The sequence below is a fragment of the Perognathus longimembris genome, chromosome 10, assembly GCF_023159225.1.
Source record: "Perognathus longimembris pacificus isolate PPM17 chromosome 10, ASM2315922v1, whole genome shotgun sequence".
In the NCBI taxonomy this organism is placed as follows: Eukaryota; Metazoa; Chordata; class Mammalia; order Rodentia; family Heteromyidae; genus Perognathus; species Perognathus longimembris.
Genome location: NC_063170.1, coordinates 1,690,160 through 1,713,266, shown reverse-complemented (window position 1 = coordinate 1,713,266; position 23,107 = coordinate 1,690,160). Strand labels below are relative to the sequence as shown.

Genomic DNA, 23,107 nt, shown 5'->3' with positions numbered 1-23,107 from the left:
TGCCCCCGGCCCTGCTCGCACTCTGGCTCTATGACCATAGAGCAGGGCCCGGCCTCCAGCCACTACTCACTATGCACTCTCTCCTGGCCAGCACCCAGGCCACTGGGCAGTGCCTCCATCTTATGATGCCAGTACTTCAGCAGTGACCCCACATGAGAGTGTGTGAGAGTATGGCTTCTCGGCTCTTTCCATTGTTCCCTGAGTCCCCAAAACATCACTGTGACCCAGCAAGGCATAGGAAATGTGCTCGTGCACTCCCGGAACCTCCAGCTCTCATCACCTGGACGTCCTCTTGTTCCTTCAGGTAAAGAATAGCTACCCACTGCCCATTCGTCCCAAGAATGGCTAAAATTAAAAGGACCAAGGGTAGCAGGTTGGCCAAGGATTGTGTCAGCTGGAACTCTGCGACACTGTTCGTGCAGTTGGTATAATCCTATTGGCAAACTAGCCCTGTCTATAAACTCTGAAGTGAACTTGCTGCCTCACCGAAGGCAAATGAGAACCGAGGCCCAGCGGGACAGAAGCAGAAGAGTAAATCCATCACGACACAGGCTGTCCAACCAAAGGACACTCCTCCCTGCCTCCGAAGGCCGGAGACAGAACAAGGAAGAGAGCGCTACCCGCCAGGAGAAATGCTGCCCGCTGCAGTACTCAGAGCAGGGGCCTGGCTGCCCTGCAGCGCACTTGCATGCGTCTCTCGCTTGGATCCCACGGCACACTAATCCAGAAAAGAACCAAAAATCCCTGGCTACCTACACTAGGCAAAAAAAGCAGTGCAGGAGGTATCACCATACCAGACTTGAAGCTCTACTACAGAGCCATCATAACAAAAACAGCCTGGTATTGGTATAAAAACAGACCTGAAGACCAATGGATTAGAATTGAAGACCCAGAAATAAAACCGCACTCTTACAGTCAGCTGATATTCGACAAAGGATCTAAAGACATACAATGGGATAAACAAAGCCTCTTCAACTACTGGTGCTGGGAGAACTGGGCAGCCACATGCAGAAAACTCAAAGTAGACCCAAGCCTATCACCATGCACCAAGATCAACTCAAAATGGATCAAGGACCTCAATATCAGACCTGAGTCCTTGAAACTACTGAAGGACAGAGTAGGAAAGACACTAGAACTTATAGGCACAGGAAGGAACTTCCTGAATAGAGTCCCAGGGGCACAACAGATAGGGGAGAGACTTGACAAATGGGACTACTACAAAAGTTTCTGCACAGCTAAGGACATAGCCACCAAACTAGAAAGACAGCCAACCATATGGGAAAGGAGCTTTACCAGCACAGCAACAGACAAAGGCCTAATATCTGTCATCTACAGAGAACTCAGAAAACTAAGCCCCTCCAAGCCCAATAAACCAATTAGGAAATGGGCAAAGGACCTAAAGAGAGACTTCACAAGAGAAGAGATAAAAATGGAAAAGAAGCATATGAGGAAATGTTCAACATCCCTGGCAGTAAAGGAATTGCAAATAAAAACAACCCTGAGATACCACCTCACCCCAGTTAGAATGGCCTATACTCTGAACTCAGGCAACAACAAATGCTGGAGGGGGTGCGGGGAAAGAGGAACCCTTCTCCATTGTTGGTGGGAGTGCAAATTAGTACAGCCACTTTGGAGAACAGTATGGAGGTTCCTCAAAAAGCTCAACATAGACCTACCTTATGACCCAGCCATTCCACTCCTAAGCATCTATCCTGAACAACAGGCCTCAAGATATCAAAAAGACATCTTCACTTTCATGTTTATCGCTGCACAATTTACAATAGCCAAAATATGGAAATAATCCAGATGCCCCTCCACAGATGAATGGATCAAAAAAATATGGTACCTATACACAATGGAATACTACATAGCGATTAGGAATGGTGAAATATTGTTATTTGCAGGGAAATGGTCAAAACTTGAACAAATAATGTTGAGCGAGACAAGCCTAGAACACAGAAAACAAAGGGGCATGATCTCCCTGATATATGACTGTTAAGGTGGGGGGAGGGGGAGACAGTAGAGACCAGGTCTGTAAACCAAAAACTTCTCAAATGGTATTGCCCACAGGTTTTGGTGAGCGACCCTACATTATGTAACTAAAACCAAATAATTACTCAACATATAAAGGTCAAAAATAGACCTCTCAGGGGAATACAATAGCTCAAAAGCTATGTATATACGTTCATATAAGACAAGGATAAGCAAACCCTATTGCCGACATTACATTTAAAGCCCTAGGTGAATTTCCTTTGGCGTAGGCCACGTGGCTACCATTGATGTTTTTGGTACACTGTGTATCGTATATGTGTCTACCTGACCTAGGGAAGGGAAAGAAAAATGATGTAAAATATCACAAGAAATGCACACACAACTCTACTATGTAACTGTACCCCTTTTGACAACACCTTGTCAAAAAAATGTTTAATTAATAAATAAATTATTTTTAAAAAGGAGGAGGAGGAACACTTTGTGGCATCAGTGGTTCATTATCCTAGCAAGAAGCAAAGATATGAGGATTGTGGTTTGAAGCCAGTTCAGGGAAGACAAATCCTTAAGACTTTTCATCTCCAAATTAACCAGCAAAAAAGCTGTAGGTAGAGATGTGTCTCAAGTGGTGGAGTACCAGCCATGAGTGATAAAAAAAAAAAAAAGCGAACCAAGAGCCTACTACCCTGAACCCAAGCCCTAGGACCTGCACAAACTCTAATGTGTAGATGAACGTGAGCATCTTGGATATAGGCTAACTTTATTTTACAGATGAAAAGAACAGGGTCTGGCCACATGACTGGTAGATGCCATGTAATGCCACATTAAACCGAGAGAGAATCCTGAAGAAAAAAAAAATCCCTTGCTGGGGAACCCAAGCTGGCTTACTATCCCAGAGTAACCCGGCCTGATCGGACCCACGACAAACAGCAAATCCAAACGTGAACGTTGAGAATCTAAGGAAGTGGTAGTCTCCCCTGCTGGAGAAATTTTCTGGGCCTTTCAGGCTCCATCCTGCAAAATTTGGAACCAGAGCTCCCCAGGCACTGATGGGGTGGGTTGGTTTTGTGTCAAATGCCCCTTAATTGGGCTGGGAATATGGCCTAGTGGCAAGAGTGCTTGCCTCGTATACATGAAGCCCTGGGTTCGATTCCCCAGCACCACATATATAGAAAATGGCCAGAAGTGGCGCTGTGGCTCAAGTGGCAGAGTGCTAGCCTTTGCCTTGAGCACAGAGAGGCCAGGGACAGTGCTCAGGCCCTGAGTCCAAGCCCAGGACTGGCAAAAAAACAAACAAATGCCCCTTAATTCAGGGCTCCTAGTTTTTACCCAGACTTTGGTGCCCTGTGTCACCCTTACCCTTTCCTCTCGGAGTCACTGGTGTGCGTTCTCGCCAGCAGTGACGTGGTTCTCTCTCAAGAGCCATAGGATGCCTGCGCTTGGCCTGGCTTCACATTGCCAGCCTGCCGTCGCCCAGGGGACACACGATCGTCCTCATCGTCATCCTTACTGTCATGGGGGGGGGAGGGTGGACAAAGGGGCCCAGCCAGGCTCGAAGAGGACTGCTTCTCAATGCCTCTGCCACCACTGCACCCCTGCCCCCACCCCACTGCCCTGGGGACCAGGTACTCGAGCCTCCTGGGAAGACCGTGAGAGAAGAGGCCACCCAGCCACCTGCTGTGTCCCCCCTGCACCCTGTGGGAGTTTGCCTTCCAATGGAACTGCGGAACCCTGGGGACAGAGCAGCTCCATGGCGATGCGATGCTGTCCTGCCCTTGAGGCCAAGGCCACTGGAAGGGCTGTGCCAGGGGGCCCTGGAAACAGATGGGCTGCCACGGAGCCTGGAGAAAGGACTGGCCATCTCTCCTCGCGTTCACTGCCATCGGGGCACCCAGGCGGGAGTGGCAGCCTTGAGTTACTCTCTGCCGAGCCCCAGGAGCTCGGGGCTCAGCCGCAAACACCTGAGGCGGTGTCCACCTCAGTGGCCCCGTGGCACATGGTCTTCAGCTCTTCCATCCCACTGCATCCGCCTGCTCCACATGCCCCGGGTCTCTCACCGTCTGACTTCCAGAGAGCCACGCTCCCTGTCCTCACGGCATCTGCCTCCCCCTGCCACCCTTTCCAACCCTGAACCTGCTCAGAGCCTCCTGGTGCCATGGCTGAGCCCTAATCCTTGCCAGGGCCTACAGGGATGGTTAGTTCCGGCACTCAGGAATGAACTCACACGCGCATCCCTGTCTGCATTCCTCACTTCCTACCCCATTGCTCAGACCAGGCACGGTGCCTGGCTTTTGTGCCTGCCATTCCTTAGCTGACCCCCTTTCCCAGACTGTGTCACTGTAATAACCTGCGAGCAAGGAAATCCACGGAAGCATGGCTAAAGGTGGCAAAGGAGTTTTATTTACAGCCCAGAACCAGACCAGCCAATACCTCCAAATATTGGCCTGCCAACTACCTTGCCCTGGGCTGCCTACCCAGAACCCAGAGCTCAGAGCAGCCTCAACCTCCAAACCTCTAAGCCTCCAAGAACTGACCTTTTTTTTTTTTTTTTTCGGAGACGCTTCGTGAGCAATCTGATTTATTAGGGCGGGGCAAAGGCTAATGGTAGGAAGGGACGAGAGAAGGTGATGAGCCAGAATGCTGACAATCGCCTAGCGAGCTTGTTACAGGCCCCCCTCATGAGCAAACGTCACTTGGAAAGCGCACGCCAGGGGTGAAAACCCGCGAGACTGCGGGGCACATGGGCTGGCGAGAAAGTTTGGGGGCTGTTCGCAAAGCCGAGGAACCGACCTTTCTATTCCTCACATCTCCTCTTGCTTCTCCTCCGGCCTCAAGCCTCTCCATAGGCCTCAAGCCGTTCTGCAGGCCTCAGGCCTCTCTGCACCACAGGTGCCTCCTGCTGCTGCTCATGTCTCTCCTCCTTTCTGGAGCCCTCGCTCTCTTCTATCACACACTCGCACGCACACGCACCCTCTGCAGTGGGAGGGCATTGGTGACCTGAGCCTGGGCAGGGTCCCCTCTGACGCTCTGCTCTCACAGTGGGGCATGGCGGTGACGCCAGCACAGGGTGAGCCTTCTGCCCCTCAGGTTCCACATCACCACCCCAGACCCTAACCTTTCATGGAGGCATAGATGAGCCCTCCAAGGGCCACAAATAGGTGCTGCCAGGAGCAGGAACCATTTTAGAGGTGAAGGTAGACGGTGGTGAGGAGTGGCACCTACGAGTTGGCCTTCTGTAACCTCGGGGGTTCCCAGGTGAGGTACTGAGACTTGCCTGCTTGGGGCTCTTAGCAGTGTCCAGACTTGGCTTGTTCGGACCTCTACAAGGGGAAGGATGTTGGGGACAGGGTCCACTCATCATGGAATAACCTGAGTTCCCTGCCCAGTCCAGCCACGTGCCAGCGAGGGGCTTGTCCTCGCCCTTGCCCCTTCCCCGGCCACGTGCCAGCGAGGGGCTTGTCCTCGCCCTTGCCCTTCCCCGGCCAGGCCTGGACTTCTTGCCAGCGACTCCAGGTCCTCCTGCTGCCTCCCAGGACCACACACAGCATGTAGACAGCCACTGCCACACGTGGACAGCACAAGGCACACCCACAACAGGTGTCCACTGCCACCTGTCACAGCCAGATACAATACCAATGGCACCCCCATGGGACCCAGTGCAAGCCACTGGGAAACTGGCGGGTTCTTATACCACATGGACTCTGCAGGGTGACACAGCAGGTCTGCCGCCCACAGGAATGAAAACCTGTGCTCAGCACTCAGTGATTTCATGCCCCAAATGCCAGGCTGAGGTCATCTGCTGCCCACTAACGAGAGAGGGACCACCACCCACCACGGGGAAACAGCGTCAGCATAGCTTGAGCTCCACAGGCCAATGGCCTGGGGCCACAGCACAGCCCAGGTGTTGCTCTTCTGAGTGGCGAGGCTCCTAGACAGCACCTGGGATACATGGCAAGACTTTTTTGCATAGAGGATTTTTGGGGGCTTCTCATAGAAGATTTTTTGAAGTGTCTTAAAAAGCTCCTTGGAGGGCTGGGGATATAGCCTAGTGGCAAGAGTGCCTGCCTCGGATACACGAGGCCCTAGGTTCGATTCCCCAGCACCACATATACAGAAAACGGCCAGAAGCGGCGCTGTGGCTCAAGTGGCGGAGTGCTAGCCTTGAGCGGGAAGAAGCCAGGGACAGTGCTCAGGCCCTGAGTCCAAGGCCCAGGACTGGCCAAAAAAAAAAAAAAAGCTCCTTGGAGGGCTAGGAATGGGACTTGGTGGTAGCGTGCTTGCCTCGCATGCATGAAGCCCTGGGTTTGATTCCTCAGCACCACATACACAGAAAAAGCCAGAAGTGGCGCTGTGGCTCAAGTGGCAGAGTGTTAGCCTTGAGCAAAAAGAAGCCAGGGACAGTGCTCAGGCCCTGAGTTCAAGCCCCAGAATGGGAAGGGAAGCTCCTTGGAGCTGGGCACAATGGCTTACGCCTCTCCTAGCTTCCTGGCTATTGGGAGGCAGAGGTAGATGATTCTGGCTCATGGCCAGCTGGCCATGAACGTTCACAAGACGCTGACTCACTGGAAAGCTGTGGTGGCACATGCCTGTCATGTCCAGAGACAGGAAGCACAGGAGGTGGCACACGAGAGCCTGCCTCGAGGTCACAGAACCTGTTCCAATTCCAGTTTAGCAAGTATAAAGCCCGGCATACCCGAGGTCCTGCATAGCACCCCCACCAAACGTATGTATGCATGCATGCATGCGTGTGTACGTATACGTGCATGCGTGTATGTGCACGTGTATAAAAAGTAAAAATGGCTTTTTGTTCCTCTCACGTCCCTGGCTGTAGTCACTGCAGCAACCTTGAGTCCCCACTAGAGGTCTCACTGCAGAAAGACTCCACTAAGGAGGAACACAGGGTTCCAAGTACCCAGACTCCTGCCAACAGCTTCGCAGATGGAAAATGGGGATCCTCCTCCCGTGGAGCCCTCAAGGACAAGGAACTACACGGGCACCAGACACTGGTGGTGTCCCTTCCCCCACTTCTAGGCAGAGGCAGAGCCCCAGCCCTGTGTAAGATGAGCACAGCCGCTGGGGGCTAAGCGCGCCTGGCTGGCTGCTCTCCTGTACGATGAGCACAGATGGAAACGAGCCCCAAGGCCAGACAGACCTGGGGAGCATGTGCACCACCCCCCCCCCCGTCTGCTTTTCTGTTTACTAAACCAGCTGTGAAATCACCACCCGCCTTCTAGCCAGGCACTGGTGGCTCCCGCCCGTCACCCCAGCGATGCCGGAGGCTGAGATCTCAGGACCACAGTGACTCACGTCACCCCAGCGACGCCGGAGGCTGAGATCTCAGGACCACAGTGACTCATGTCACCCCAGTTGAGATCTCAGGACCACAGTGACTCACGTCACCCCAGCGACGCCGGAGGCTGAGATCTCAGGACCACAGTGACTCACGTCACCCCAGCGACGCCGGAGGCTGAATCTGAAGATCACAGTTTGAAACCAGTCCAGGCAGAAAAGTCCCTGTAACATTCTTATCTCCAATTAGCCACTCAAAATCTGTAAGTGGTGCTGTGGCTCACGGCAGTGCTAGCCTTAAGCACAAAGAAGCTCAGGGACAGCGCCTAGGCCCAGAGTTCAAGCCCCACAACCAGCCAAAACACTTTTTTAACAATAAGGTCTCTTTAAGTCCAGGCACTGGGGGCTCACAAGTGTAATCCTAGGTACTCAGGAGGCTGGGATCTGAGGATCCAGGTTCGAAGCCAGCCCAGGCAGTTAAGTCCATGAGACTCACCTCCAGACAACCACTGGAAAGCCAGTGGCTGTGAGGGGAAAAGCAGTGAGGTCAGCCAAGACACGCTGCTCCCTTGGGCACTGCAGATGGGGCCACACAGACGGGGTCAGACCACCAAGGCTCCAGGGAGCCCTCCACTGCTCCATCCTGCCAGGCCAACAGCCCATAAGCCCCCAAGTGTCATCCTCCACCCAGAGAGACTCCCAAGGACACAAACCACACCGCACACAAGGCTTCGGAAACATTTACTCGAAACTGAAAGAAAAAAACATGTCCCAGCTGACAGGGCCCAGGGAACAAGGCACCAGGGGCACAGGGCTACTGCTAGGGTCCCCCCAGCCCTCCGGTAAACCTGAGCACCTCTAGAACCAACCTCTCTGACCGAGAGCACGGGGGAGCACAAGACAATGCTCTTTCGCAAGTAGGCCTTGTGGCTGAAGAACAGAGGCTCCGCCGCTCGTGCTCCAATTGGCCCTTCAGCCCCCGCCACCGTCCATCGCCTAAGGCCTCCATGCAGCTCAGATTCCCCAAGTGCACACCCAGCCAAACACGAGGATTCTCCCGGAGGACACTCCTGACCCTCCCCAAACGGAAAGGGTCTGTGCCAGCAGAGGGCGCTCCTCGCAGGGGGCAGAGGCAGGCAGTGGGAAGAGGAGGGGGCAGAAGGGGCCCGGCTGCTGCTTCAGCTGCAGTGTCAGAGGGGAGTGTACTGCGTCCTGCGGCTCCATCTTGAGAGGATGTCCTCACTAAACCAGGAGGCCCGAGAGATCAGGGAGCCCAAAATCAGGGGCTGCTGGGAGGGCGGGCACTGGGGAGCATCGATCTGCTATCCAGGTCAAACGGCACACGGCTCTCAGTAAAGACGGGTGCAGCCCTCCGATTCCACCCCCACTCTCCCCTCTCCCCTGGCACCATGGGGAGGAGGCTGGCAGAGGAAGCCCCGGAGGACAGTGAAGCCGCAGGCCGTGACAGCCCCGGGCAGGGGCGCCCGAAGCCTGAGCCCTACGCGTGCAGCCAGCGGCAGCCGCGAGCCAGGCCACAGGTGCTCGATGCACCCAAGTCCAGAACAGGCAAGGAGGAGAAACTCCAGTGGCTACTGGAGCTCTGGGTGCAGGAGGCTGACAGCCGGGGCCCCTGCCACGCTTCCGTAAAGACAAAGGCGTTCGGTGTCACTGGAGAGATGAAGACTCAGCCCCAGCACAGAAGGGTCTCCAATTTGTGCTGGACGCCCAACCCCATTTCCACAGAGGAGAGGCCCCCAGTGCTCTGCCCCCCACCGCAAGCAACCTAACCAGCAGCAAAGGGCAGTGAGGCCACAAAGCAGGAGAACCAACGCCCATCCTCAGTCCACCTGCCACCTGAAGTCAGGCACCGGACCTAGCTGCTGCCCAACTTCAACTGCCAGTGCTGCTGCAACGTGCAGAACCTGACAGTGACAGCCTTTGGGGTCGCCACCTGCAGAGGGTAAAGCCCCGGCCTCGGAGGGCACATAAATAATCTGAGATTGTGGCCAAGTACATGGGGGGAGGGGGGAGACAACCAGGAAGCCAGTGTCTGCGTCACTCAAGCCTTCTCACGGCCAGGAAGGGAGCTGGGCAGGTGACACCCGGCCTTCCTGACGGCTGACCCTCCTGCTGAGAAAAAAAAAAAGCCAGTGCTGGTGGCTCCCACCTGTAATCCTAGCGACTCAGCCCGAGAATGGCCGTTCAAAGCCAGCCTGGGCAGGAAAGCTCGTGAGACTCTCCAAAACTACTCAGAAAAAGCCAGAAGTGGTGCTGTGGTTCAAGTGGTGGAGCGCTAGCCTCGAGCACAAAGGCTCAGGGACAGCGCCCAGGTCCAGTCCAAGCCCTAGGACTAGGGGGAAAAAAAAGTTCAGTAGACAAAGAGAAAACCTAAAGAGCAGGAGCCCGACCTCCACTCTTGAGCTGTGCTCCGAGCGCACCTTCCTCAGAGCTTCGTGCCAGTTCCCACTGTTGACGGCAGGCTCGTCTGGCACTGCGAAGGGAAACAAGCAGCAAAGGCTCAAGCAGCAGGCCACATCTGCACCCCGGCCACGCAGTCCACCACAGGCCCTGCTCGCGGCCCCTAGGGCCTGGCCGCCCCTCCTGGGAGGACCTGTCGGCGGCCCCTGGGCAGCTGCCTCTGAGCAAGGCACACAGCTGCCAGTGCGCAGGCACTCAGGCTGGGAAGGTTAAGTCGGTCCTCAAGTCGGTCTCTGCAAAGGCCACCAGGACCAGTCGACTGCCACCTCCGCAGCGCCAAGGCTCAGAGCAGGCTCCGTGGACAAGTAACCAGAGCAAACAGGCTCGCCTGCAAACCCACTCGGAGACTGAACAGGCCGCAACAAGCACTGCCAAGAGTTCTCGGGTCACCAGGTGTTGGTGGCTCACATCTGTAATCCTAGCTACTCAGGAGGCTGAGATAGGACCGAAGTTCAAGGGCAGCCCAGGCAGGAAAGTCCATGAGACTCATCTCCACTTAACCACCAGAAAACTGGAAGTAGGACTGTAGCTCAAGTGGTAGAGCATTCACTCTGAGTAAGAGCTCAGGCCCCAAGTTCAAGCCCCACAACCAACATTTTTTAACGTTTAAAAGAAAAAGGAAAAGGAAAGTCTGCAATGGTTGCACATGTGGTCTCTGTTCTTCAGCAAAGCCCCGACAGAGTCGGAGGGCGGGAGGGAGGGGGGTACAAAATGATGCACCAAGGGAGTAACAATGTTTGACAAAAAATGTACCCACGGCCTTATGTAACTGTAACCACTCTGTACAACATCTTTACATTTTGTCAATCCCCCAAAAAAGATAACCGAGTCGAAAAACACATTAAACATTCAGTAGTTTTTAAAAAACCATATTTAACCATAAAAGAAAAGCTGATAGGCCACCAAAACCCAGCTTCAGGGGCTAGCAAGCAGCAGGGCCGGTGCCGCGCGCCACGGGCAGAGGCCTGCGCGTGCGAGGACACTGCCGCGTGACCGCGCCCCCCCCCACTGCACTGGCGAGGGCGGGGCCCGTGCCCCAAACCCAGCAAGCGAGCAGCAGAGAAGCAGGAACCCAGTCCAGGGTCCTGCACACCAGCGACTCCAACCGCCGAGGCCCTTCTCACGCCGCGGGCCCCATCTGCCCCGCCCCACTGGTGACGGCGTCCTCTCCCGGCCTCCAGCAGGAGTGGGCCGCGGGAAGTTCCACCTACGAAGCCGCAGCATCTCGTCCGCTCGGGCCGGGGCGACTGGCCGGGGGCCGTCGACCTCCCGCCGCCTCAGGAGACGCCACAGCTCACGCGTGAACTCCCCTGCCCCGCCGCACGGCCTCCTCTGGCTCCCGTGTGTCCTGACTCTCGCATGGGTGCTTGTGTGGGTGCTTTGTTTGCCTTGCTGCTGTTGACATGCTCAGCATTCCCCTTCACGGCTACCATGAGTGTACAAGAATATGTTACCCGCTACGCATAACCCGGCCCCTGGTGAGCAGGCGCACGCCCGGGAGCAGGCCCCAGGCCCCATCCCGCGTGCCTGCCGAGCCCTGGCCACACAGCCCGGGCGGCGCGGTGGTCAGGAGCTGAGGGACTGGATGTTCTTGAGCATCTCCTCGAAGGCCTGCGGGGACGGCGCGTCTGCGTTCCGGAACGTGGCCTGGACACGGCTGTACAGGCTGAAGGACTTCAGCTCCAGCCAGAGGAAGCCGAAGCGGTTCTCGTCGAACAGGACAAAGACACCGGGTGTGCGCTCGGGGCTGGTGAAGCCGTGGCCAGCGATGAGGCCCGTGCCGTAGAAACTGGGGAGCAGAACTCAGCGTGAGAAGGAGGGCCCGGTATGAGGACAGGCACCACCCCGGCCACCGCCACCGAGCCAGCAGGCTGATGGGACCACAGGGCCCGGAAGCCCTGACCAGACTCCACTGCGGACACGCAAGGCAGGCACCTGGACGCAGAGGGCCAGGACGTGGGCCTGACTGGCCACTGAACCTCCCCGCTCCTAAGCGCAGGCCCGCCTGGCCGCAGCCTCGCAGAGCAGGCCTAAGGAAGCCACGATCTGAATTCTGGAATTGGTACATCACCGCAGGGGCATCGGGGGTAGCAGAGACCGCTGAGCCTGACCTCGACTAAAACCTGTAAAGCCCCCGGCGTGCCTTTGAGGCCCACCTTCAACTCAATCGCAGCCCCGTCCATCTTACAGGGCCTGAGCGCCCCGAGCTGTGCCCAGCCCAGGCCGGATCCACCGGAGCGCTGAGAGCTGCGGCTGGACACCCTCACCGGCCACAGAACCTGGAGTCGGGAGCTGAGCTGTGCGGGGCTCTGGTGCGGGCATGGTAGGGTCCCGGGCCGGCCACGGCCTGGGCTGAGCTGTGCGGGGCTCTGGTTGGGGCATGGTCGGGGTCCCGGGCCGGCCACAGCCTGGGCTGAGCTGTGCGGGGCTCTGGTGCGGGCATGGTCGGGGTCCCGGGCCGGCCACAGCCTGGGCTGAGCTGTGCGGGGCTCTGGTGCGGGCACGGGACACTGGGGATTGGAACACTTTTATAAGGTAAGAGAAGCCATTTTCTTTCACATTCTAAATGACAGCTGAAATTCCACTGGGCGGCTCTGTGCGTGCCGCCGCTGCAGATCCAGCCATGCTGCTGTGTACGTGGACACGCTGCCTGCCTTTCCCCCGTGGTGGTTCATTCTGAATTAACACTGCCATGGTGTGGCAGCCCCCTGGAGGCTAAAGGGGAGAACCCTAAGGATGGAGGCGGGGTGACAGGCAGACCGGCCACAACTAGCCCTCAACCCTAGGGCAACCACCCGGCAGGACTGTGTGCTGGTAGACTCTTCTAGATCTGCGCTGTCTAGTACGGCAGCTCCAGCCGCTGATGGTCAGCGGGCCATCGGAATGCGGTCCGTGAGACAGATACTGAAGTCACTCATTTTACTCCATTTCAGCAAATGTAAGGGGCCTGGGCAAAGGCCTTGTTCATCTGGGCAGAAGGGCCTATAGGTCCCGGGAAGGGCACGGAACACGGACCATGGCCTGAAGACGGGCCAGGCACGGGTGTAAATGCAAAAGCCAAGGAAGTGCAGGCCACATGGCAGCCCACCAACAGCAGAAAGATGGTAGGCGTGGGCGTGGCCGGCCAAGGCTGGTCAGAACCCGAGGCCTCGTGTGCACTGTGCTCACCAGCAGTGTGGGAGGCCCCGCGAGGACATCCCGGCGGACGGAAGGCAGGGTTCTCACCACCACCACGAGGGGCTACGGGCCGGGCCTCTCCACTGTCTACTTGCCAGTCTCGGGACTCTGACCTGGGCGCCCTTCCCTGGCCCTTCGGAAGCCATTGGCGAAGCCATGGCGTTTGTGCCGGGTGAGGCAGCTAGAGGTGCCCCAGCCTCAGTCCCCAGAGGGGTGAGAGGACCCCGAGAACAAGGGTGAAGGCGCAGAGCTGGTGACGGAGCCAGGGCCCCCGTGGTCCTTACCACATCCTGCAGGTGCGCGGGTATTTCTCATTCCTCGAGCTCACGCCCACAGGCAGCACAAAAGGCTGTCCCTGGCCGGCCGGGGCTGAGGCCGCTCCGTCCTGGGCAGCTGCCCCGCCAGGTCCCCTGGTGGCCGGCTGTTCCCGAGGCGGGGCGGGGCTGTCACCAGCCTCTTGCTGCTGCTCCCGCCGCACCTGCTCGTGGACCTCCAGCACGATGCGTGAGAGCTCATTGAAGTTGCACAGGTTCTCAGCGTCGGGCAGCTGGATGCGGTGCCTCAGGTCAATCTCCACTGTCTGCTGCCCCGCAGGGATGTTGGGGTCACCCTGTGGGACAGGCAGATGGCAGCGCTGGGTCTCAGAACCAAAGCGAATGCACAGCCTCCTGCCCAGATCCGCCCTGGCTGCTAGAACACACTGTGGCTCTGCCACCGGCTGAGCACTAGCCCTTGACAAGCGAGCGCCCACTGGCGGCCCACTGGGTGGGGATCAGAAGACGGGACAGCGGCGCCCGCCCTCCGCGCTCGCCTGTGCCCGTGGACCTTGGGTGGGGACCAGCTCAGCGTCTGGCAGAGGGCGGAGGAACTCGCAGAGCCGTCCACCCGCGCACAGAGCTCCAGCTGCCTCCGGAAGCCCGGCGCCCGGAAGCCCCTGCAGCACACGCCAGCAGGGCGGCAGCGCGCCTCCAGCTTCCCGGGCTCACGGCACAGGCCGCCCAGGAACCTGGACCTGGCCGGACCCGGCCTGCAGGAGCAGCGCGCAAACCTCGGGAAGAACCACGTTCTCCCACGCCTGACGAGGCCACCGGAGCTTCCCCAAGGCAGACAGGAAGCTTGGAAGTGGGGCCACTCTCCCTCGGGGCACGACAGCTACGGTCAGGCCAGCCACTGACTCCAGTGCCTGGGGGGAGGGGGAGAGGGAGGGGGCGAGTGTGACCTCAGCAGTGAGCGGCCAGATCAGGGCTGGAGGTGGCAGGGGGGTTACTGGGAGACTCGAGTGCGGGGGGAGCGTCTCCCGAGCTGCCGTAGCGGCCGTGGCTGCAGGACCTGCAGCTCGGACGGAGCCCGGGCGCAACGACTCACGGTGATCTTGGTGCCCCTGGCGTACTGGCCGTGGAAGCTGACCATCACCAGCTCCAGGCCGTGGCTGCCGTACGTGCCCTTGAAGAGGCCGGGCTTGATGAGGTCGTCGGGGTGGCTGGGCGGGAGGTAGATCCGGCGGTAGGTGAGGCAGTTGCTGCGGGGGAGACAGGCAGAAGGAGGGGGCTGGGCTCCGGCGGGGCAGGCGTCCTCAGGGCCAGGCCATACGGTAGCTTGCACCCCGACCCGCACCAGCCTCACCCCCCTCCCGGTCCTGTCACACATGCCACACAGCACCGCGCACTGCCACTCCCGTCACCCCCAGGAAAGGAGCACACAGCGCCGTGGAAGGGACACCTCCCAGGACCTGGGCCGAGGCCAGGAGACAGCCCAGAACTGGACTTCTGAGGACTGGCCTCAACTCACGACGGCCACTGGAGGGCCTGCGCTGCAGGTGACAGCAAGTAGCCCTGACGCCAGAGGCCAGTGGCTCACACCCGTCATCCAGCTACTCAGGAAGCCGAGCTCTGAGGATCATGGTTCAAAGCCAGCCCAGCCAGCAAAGTCCCTGAAACTCATTTCCACGTAACCAGCAGAACACCAGAAGTGGAGCGGTGGCTCAAGTGGCAGAGTGCCAGCCTTGAGCAGGAAAGGCTAGAAAGAGCTGGGGACCCTGGGTTCAAGTCCCAGTAACACCACACAAAAAAAAAAAAAATCACAGGTGGGAGCAGGAGACAGAGTTGTACTCACAGCCCCACAGAGGAAGGACTGTGCTCAGCCTTCCGAGGGGACCGTCCCCACAGCACCCACAGGGGTTGGGGGCTGCTCCAAGTACCCACGAAGGAAAAGAGAAGGCCCGTGGCCACGAACGCTGCATTTCCGGCCCCGCGGGGAGGCCGCGGCGGCCTTGCTTACTCGTACTGACTGGTGTAGATGAACTTCATCAGGATGAGCTCCTGCATGTGCTCGTGGAAAATGTCCTCCAGCGTGCGGCCCCACTCCTCCTTGAGCCACGTCCGGAATTCCTTCCCAGAGAACACAGCACTGTGACGAGACCGCGCGGGCCGGTGGGCACGGCCCCGTGGGCACTCGCGTCCACGGGGCTTCCCGGCGGGCCGGCCGGAGGCAGAGCGGAGAGCCGGAGCTGAGGACCCCTCCCCCCCCCGCCGGGGCAACACCCGCCCGGGCCCCGGCCCGGACCCCGAGATGGTCCCACGCCAGCCGTGGGTGTGCGCACCGCAGCCCGGCTGCCGGTCACGGGGGCAGCTTCCGTGCACGCCGCCCCGCGGCGGGCTCACCTCCTGCCTCCCGCCCGACATCCTGTGGTGGTCCGTCTGGTTGCACTTGGTGGAGAACTCGTCCTTCTTCCCGATCTTCAGTTCGGTGGCGCAGGAGAAGACGCAGAGGAAGCGGCCGGTGAGCCTCGGCTGCGCCGCGTCCGCTCCGCACGCGGTGCCCGCCCACCTGAACATGCCCAAGGTGGGGCCAAGACGGACATGCGAAGGAGAGCGCCGGGGGCCCAGAGGCGGGAACGGCACTGCCAGGCCGCGGCGGCGCCGACTGCACGCCACACCGTGAGGCCGGCGGCCAGGAGGAAGGCTGGCTCTAAGCTCCTGGTCCTTGGGGTTTTGTTTTCGCCAGTCCTGGAGCCTTAGCTCTGGGCCTGGGCGCCGGCCCTGAGCCACGGTGCCACTTCCGTCTTGCTCTGGGATTTAGTGGGAAATGAGTCTCACAGCCCTTCCTGCCTGGGCTGCCTCTGAACCACGATCCTCAGGTCTCCACCTCCTGAGCAGCGAGCTAGGATGACAGGCGTGAGCCTCGGGTGCCCAGCTCAGCTCATGATCTCGAGGACAGAAGGCAAAGGAGCTGAGCATGCAGCGACAGAACCAAAGGGTCCGGTGACGGCAAAACCGGGAGCGGGTTCTAGACAGTGGCGTCCCACCCGTCCAAACCGGCACAGACTACACACTGCAGGGCGGAGACACTTCCCCCAGCCACGGGCCACCAGGACGGCCCCGGGAGGGAGATGGCCCCACGCCCCTGCCCGCCTGGGGGCCCCGCCCTCACCCACCTGGACATGGCCGTTGTGAGGCCCTTTGTGGCCGTACATACACTCCACGGTGGCGGACCTCCTCTCCATCAGATGGATTCTGAACAGAGGCTTGAACCTCATGGGGTCGTCCACGTGAGGGTCGTGTGGCGGCAGGTACATCCAGCCGATGATGAACAGGCCGTCCACCTGCAGAGCGCAGAGCCCCCACTCACCTTCCCGTCCACCAACGTGAGCCGAGCCCGTCCAGGCCCACCTGCCCCTTGCCATCACGCGAGCCAGGGGCTGTGCCTCTAAGCCGAGCCTGCCCCCCGAGGGACCTGGCATCCCCCCCCCCCCCCGCCCCGCCGGCTCACCACCACGTTCAGCAGTCCTCCGTACGGCCCGATGTCCGGCTGCCACAGCCCCAGGATGTGTCTGTACCGGTGAAGCACTGCCGGAAGGGAAGGAGCGCGCGTCACCCCCCGCCGCGCCCTACTAAAGAGGGGGCTGGCCCGAGACCCCCCTCGAGTCCCGGCTTTCAACACAAGCGCAGGACGGAAGGCAGGACGCGCCAACTCACGCTGGGTGTAGACGTCGCGACAGGACACGCCCGCGCTCTCCAGCCTCCGCGGGCTCTCACAGGCGCCGTACTCTGAAACAAGAAGCGAGCCGGGGGTTGGCCCCCCGCCTGGGAGCAGGGAGCTGGGGGGGGGGGGCACGAGCACCCCCCAGGGCCTCAGGCTCTCCCGCAGGCCCCGCGCGCTGCCCGCCTCCACGTCCACTCCACCGCGTGCGGGCAGCCGTTTTCTCGGACTTTACCGTGTGACTCCCGGGGAGCTGGGAAGGCGGCCTGGTGCTAGAGCGCTCGCCTAGCACGCACGAAGCCCCGGGTCCGACTCCCCAGCACCACAGACACAGAAAAGGCCAGAAGAGGCGCTGTGGCTCAAGAATGCTAGCTGGCTTTGAGTAAAAGCAGCTCAGTGGCAGTGCCCACGCCCTGAGTTCAAACTCCAGGACGGGCAAAAATAAAAGGGGGGGCGGGGGAGCAGTCCAGTAACCACGCAGGACTGCCCGTGCTCAGGGCCCGTGACCCCCTGGCCTCCAGCAGGGGTGTGCCCAGCCCACCCCAGGGGTGGCGTGGCGGGCTGGGCCGAGGCGCAGGCCGGGAGGAGCAGGGGCTTCCTTCACCGCAGCCCCAGCGGCCTCGGCTGCTGCCGGCCGCGCCCCGTCTCCCCCCGCTCACGGTGGCCCCGGGCTCTGGCTCACTGGCGCCTGGCATTGCTTCCAGAGGACAGAGCAGCAGTGGTCAGCACGCGGAGGGCGGGGGGGGGGGGGTCCACACAGACCAAGGAGCGCGGGAGCAGCCGCGCCAGGTGGGCCGCTGCCACACCCGCCGCACACCCCGCCCCCGTGCCCAGCGCAGCCTGGCAGATTTGAGTGTCCAAACCATGTCTGGCAGCTCTGCGCAAAATACAGCAGCCGCTCGGGGAGCCAATCCCAGCTCCTGTCTCTGAGAGGAAGAGGAGGAGGCGCCTCGGGAGCCCCCGACGCCAGCGCTCACACACCCACCCCAGCAGGGCCACAGGCCCAGGTCCTCAGACGCCCCCGACGCCCTTCCCAGCCGCCTGCGCCAAGAAGATGCGCTGGGCCAGGACACGGGGCAGCGGGGCCGCTCCCGGCCACCTACTGTGACCAGGGGACAGGCATGGGCTGCTTTCCAGCTCCCCTCCATCTGAAGATGCCCTGCACAGCACCCCTGTCCATAGCTCCCTGCGTGGTGAAGGAAGACTCCAGCAGGGGCCCAAGTCCAACTTGCACAAGTCAAGAGGCGTGGCCCAGGCTAGCAGGCCTGTCCAGGGCTCCATCCCCAGCACCAGAGACAGAGAGGGGTGGGGAGAGAGAGACAAGTTCCTCCAAACAGGAAAGGCCAGGGGTCCCTCCAGAAGGCAGGCGACGCTGCCCCTCCCCCCTCAGATCGTCCCTTCCACCAGAACGGGCAGGCTCTTAAAAGCCAAAATTTAAAATCTTTTTCCCAAATAACCCTTAGTGTCAGCCATGGCCAACTAAGGCCACGTCTGTACTCTGTCATCAGCAAATCAGAGAGCAGAAATTGCAATTCCGGTTTCTTCAGAAAAAATAATGAAGCACTGGCCATCCATTTCTACTGCTGTCAAAAAGGCCAAACGTTGCAGGAAAATTGAATTTCAGCTTCCCCCTTCAGACTTCCAGTTAATCAAAACAGCGCACAGAGGTTCGTCCCGGTGCCATTAAAGTATCTGTTGTCAAGGGAAGAAGGGCAGAGCCGACGGCCCTCCGGCTCCCCGAGGGGGGCGGCAGGAAGGCCTCCCTCCAGCCTTGCTTTGGAATTGGACCTTGCATTTCCTAAGCTCCTTAGGCTTGTGCACACTTCACGGAGCATCTCCTAAGTGAACCGTGTCAAAAGTGGCGATGGCCACTGGGTGAGGCGCCGACCAGCCGGGGCGGAGGGCGGGCCCTGGAAAATGATGACTTAGGTCCAGCCCCCCCCCCCCACGTGAGCAGCTGCAGGGGCCCAGGCAGCGCCGCGGGACTCCGCGTGCACCCCGTGTTCACGGAAGTGGGCAGGCTCGTCCTCTCCTGGGGCCACGCCCCCGGCCCAGGGCCCACTGGTGTAGCATCAGGACAGGCCTGGCTTGAGGAGGAGCCTCTCACGGTCTCAAGGGAAGGACCAGGGAACTACTTAGTCCCACTGTGGCCCAAAGCACTGTGGATCCCAACACTAGGGCCAGGGAGGCTGGCCGGGCTGTCATTCAGGGACCAGGAGACTCAGATAAACACACGAGTCCACTGCCCCCAGACCCTCGCCAAACCCCAAACAAGTCTCCCCCCTCCTTCCAAGACCCCGCTAACTACACGAAGCCAGGACACCACAGGCGGGGCCAGTGCAGGTTTCCATCTAAACCTCTGGCCCGGGGCCTTGCACTGCATAGCAGCCCCAGCTCAGCTGCCAGGACAGCCAGGTGTAACCACACACCCTGTACTCCCCGCACTCCTCAGGCTCAGCCCGGACAATTCTGGGTCTGAGGACAACTTGAACTACAGAGTCAAACCGGTTAAGAAACACTTGCAGAGCGAGGGAGCCCACGTCCAACAGCCCCTCACGGGCCATTCCCTAACCTTCATCAGCAGTCAGAACCCATACCTTTAGAGCGGCAGGGTTCTCAAGAGCTACTACAAATGAAGCTCAAACACAGGGAACTATAGATACTCAACAAATTACTCAGATTATGTAATAAAACCTATATAAGTCCAAGAAAAATAACAGGAAAAATGGGCTAAAAAGATGACTAGAATAAGAGAAGCTCAACTGACCACTAACGCTTACGGGTAGGGGATTGATTGTTTTTTGTGCTGCTAATCAAACCCCAAGTCGCGAGCAGGCGAGGCAGGACTTCAGCCACACCCCAGCTCACTTCCACACACCCCTCGGGACCACCAATCTCTATCAACCCCTATCGATTTACCCACAATCGTGACTCAGTTAAGCTTCCTCCCCACAGTCCCTGGATTTACAGGTAAGAAAACATCCAGAGACTTCTGCAGGCTTGCTGGCGTGAAGCGCAGTCTGCAGGAAGAGGTGGTCACAGGGACGGTCTCTGGATCTCGACGTTAAACTGCAAAAGCAAACCTTACGAGCAAAGCTTAATTTTGAGAGTTTGTAGGAAAAAGCCAAGAAGCAAACTGGAAATTACCAAAGACACCCTAAGAAGGACCAAGCAGCAACTTCACCCCGCAGACGCCAGTCAGGTGAGGGCTCCCCATGGCGCTCAACACCACCCCATGGGAAAGGATCTCCCACCAAACGCCCCAGCAACGCAGGGGAAGGTGAAGCAACCTGACCCGGATCACACAGCCGGTAAACAGAGCCTGAGCCGGAACTCCAACCAGCTGGCCGCAAACCTGGCCTCAACCCCTACGTTGTTGAGCAAAGCCCAGACGGCCCGCCCCGCTGCTGCGGTGAAGGAAAGAGATCAGCTGGGCAGCCTTCCTGGGGGGGCAGGCACAGCAAAGCTTCATCTTTGCTCCCCCACACACCCCCGCTTTCCTAGATTTCTGCAAAATGCACACGTGAACATGGAAACCTCAGTCTTCGTCAGGGATTAGTCTGTGCTGCATGTGTGCAGGCTGTAGCTTGCCAAGCTTCCTGCACAAATGTCTCTGAGGTAATACACGGGGGGGTGGGGGGGGACACCAAATTCATACACGCCCGTGTGTGTGCATGCAAAGATTTGACGGCAGAGATCTCTGGACGTTTACTTTCTTCCGTCTGCTCTTCTGCACTGTGTTTTTCACCTACCCACTCGCCAAAAACACAAGTGCATGTCACACATGGCTGGTGGACCAAGGCCGGAGCCTGGCTGGGGAGTGTGACTGAGAGTCGCTACTCCCAGCCCTAACTCTTGGCCCCAGAACTCAAATAAAATGCGACCAACGTTCCTAAGGGCAAGGTGAGGCCTGGACACAGACCCCGCCCTGAGGAGCCCCAGCTCCACCCACAAGTCAAGGTGGGGGTGGAGGGCAGCAGTAACCAGAACCCCTAAACCCGGGGAGTCTTGCCAGCGCAACACTCTGAGCCAGGAATCCAACATGGGAGCGCCCACGGAGGAAGCTGGGGCAAATGGTCCATATCCCTACCCAGACTGCAGACACTCCCACCCCTCCCCCAGGCCAGGACCTCCAGCCCCCAACCCTTCCAGGCCGGGCACACGACCCCTCCCCGGCCTCGCAGGCCCGATTCACCACCTCTCCCCTGATCGTCCAGCTGAGGCACCCCCTCTCCCCCAGGCCCTCCCAGGCCCCGGGCACCACCTCTCCCCGGCCACCCAGCCCGGCACCCCCCGCGGGGGCGAGGGCGGCCTCTGCAGCCCGGCGCGCGCTCACCCTCCCGGCAGCGCCGTCTCCAGATGGTGTCGGTGTGCAGGATGCGGCGGAACTTGGTGCAGACCTGGGCCAGGCTGGGCAGGTCGGTGCCGGGCAGCGAGGCGAAGATCTCCACCAGCAGCTCCGGGGGCAGCTCCAGCAGCGAGCAGCGCGCGGGCGGCGCGGCGGGGCCGACCCCCGGCCCGGCCGAGGCCGCGCCCGCCTCGACGCGCTCCGCCCCGGGGTCCGCGTCGGGGTCCGTGTCCGCGCCCGCGCCGGGGCCGGCCCCCGGCCCGGCCGAGGCCGCGCCCGCCTCGATGCGCTCCTCCTCGGGGTCCGTGTCCGGCTCGCTGTCGGCGACGGCCGCCTCCGCGGGGCCCCGGCGCTGCTGCCGCCGCCGACACCCGCGCGCCGGGCCCACGCCGCAGAGCCGAGCGCACACCGCCATGCCCGCCAGCACGGACGGCGGTCGGGAGAGCGGGCGCGCGCGCGCGCGCGCACTCATGCCGGCCGCTCTGCGCACGCGCCACAGGCGCCGCGCGCGGGGGTGGGTGGGCAGCCACGCCCCCACCCCGCGGAGGCTCGCGGCCTCGCCCCTCGCGGATTGGCCTGGGAGGAGCCACGCCCCCGAGGCCACGCCCACTGTCCCGGGCTGACCTCGCCTCCCCGACCCCACGCAGCAGGCGCGTGCCGGGCAATTTGCAGCCTAGTATTCCGTAGATTTGCCCCCGAACCGCTCCGGGAAAAGAGTTACCGCGCCAGTCGGCTGGAGGAAAAAGGACCGCGGATGCCCCGTGTGAGGATCGAACTCACGACCTTCAGATTATGAGACTGACGCGCTACCTACTGCGCTAACGAGGCTCCCGAGCGGCCGCCCGGCCTAGGGACGCTTGAAGGCTCCGGGCCGCCTCCCGAGGGCCGCGCCCGCCGCACCCGGGGCCCCGCGGCCCGGCTCTCCGATGAACCTCGTGCCCGTCGGTGTCGGCGAGGGTGGCTCTTCCCGCGTCGCCCCGCCGGCCCGCCGCCGTTAGAACGAGGGCTGTTGCCACGTGGGGCTCCTGACGAGCCCCCGTCACGGAGCGGCTGCGGCGGGACGCGTCCTACCGGGAGGGTCTGTGTTCGGACTCGATCGGGCCTCGGGCCTGCGACCTCAGCCTCCGGAGGGGCTGGAGTCCCGGGACCGGGCTACCGGCCCCGCGCGCGTGCGCACTGAGCGGGCCCTGGGCCCAGCGGGGCACACCTGCCCTCGCGGCCCTCCGCCGGCCGAAGCGGAAAGGTGGCCGGCCCCCAGCCTGTCCCCACGTAGGAAGAGAAGTGGGGTGCCCGCCATTCACACCCATCGTCCCAGCTGCCCCGGAGGCTGAGGGCTGAGGACGGGCCGGGAAGTCCATGAGCCCCCACGGCCGGAAGTGGAGCTGCCATTAAGGCCGTAGGGGGCTGGCTGGGAGGACCGGGCTCCGGGGCCGAGCTCAAGTCCGGGCCAGCAGAGACGCGAAAAGGCGCCGGGTGCCCACGTCGAAAGCGTGGCCCAAACGGGCACCGGGCAAGAGGAGGCCGCTCCCGGGGCTCTCACTCCCAACCACCCTGCCGAAGCCGCAAGTCGAGCTGCGGCCGGGCTGGTAGGGTGCCAGCCTGGAGCAGAGAAGCCACGCACAAGCCCCGGGCCCCGAGCTCCAGCCCGTGCGGGGCAGGGGAAACAAGCCGGGTTACGTGGCTGAAGCATGAAGCACCTGAACCGAGCCGCCCCGGACTCCGCCCCGCCCCGCCGGAGACCGGTGACCGGCGCCTGTCCGGCCCGCCCGGCCCGCCCAGGAAGCTCCCGGGCGCGGCCCTGCGTGGAGCCGCCGCAGGGGCGGCGCGGGGGACTCCCACGAGGCTCCA

General features: G+C 60.6%; 1 protein-coding gene and 1 non-coding gene across 2 annotated transcripts; both read right to left on the bottom strand.

The window, feature by feature from the left end:
• Positions 1-10,515: 10,515 nt before the first annotated feature.
• Fbxo31 (F-box protein 31) lies at positions 10,516-21,674 on the bottom strand. The gene is made up of 9 exons (XM_048354994.1): positions 21,248-21,674; positions 16,908-16,979; positions 16,702-16,778; positions 16,367-16,534; positions 15,594-15,668; positions 15,211-15,320; positions 14,299-14,452; positions 13,218-13,543; positions 10,516-11,545 (listed from the first exon to the last, which is right to left on the bottom strand). Exons 1-9 carry the CDS (start codon positions 21,672-21,674, stop codon positions 11,323-11,325), a joined length of 1,632 nt encoding a protein of 543 aa, XP_048210951.1. The 3' UTR covers positions 10,516-11,322.
• A 340-nt stretch (positions 21,675-22,014) lies between these two features.
• On the bottom strand, positions 22,015-22,087 carry Trnam-cau. The gene has a single exon. It is a non-coding gene; the product is annotated as a tRNA-Met (tRNA).
• Positions 22,088-23,107: the final 1,020 nt, after the last annotated feature.

Coding starts and splice junctions, on each gene's coding strand:
- Fbxo31 (XM_048354994.1), bottom strand. CDS start 21,674: ATGGCGGTGTGCGCTCGGCTCTGCGGCGTGGGCCCGGCGCGCGGGTGT. Junction 16,779..16,907: donor TCGCGACGTCTACACCCAGC/GTGAGTTGGCGC, acceptor CCCTTCCGGCAG/TGCTTCACCGGTACAGACAC. Junction 15,669..16,366: donor CTCACAACGGCCATGTCCAG/GTGGGTGAGGGC, acceptor ACCGAACTGAAG/ATCGGGAAGAAGGACGAGTT.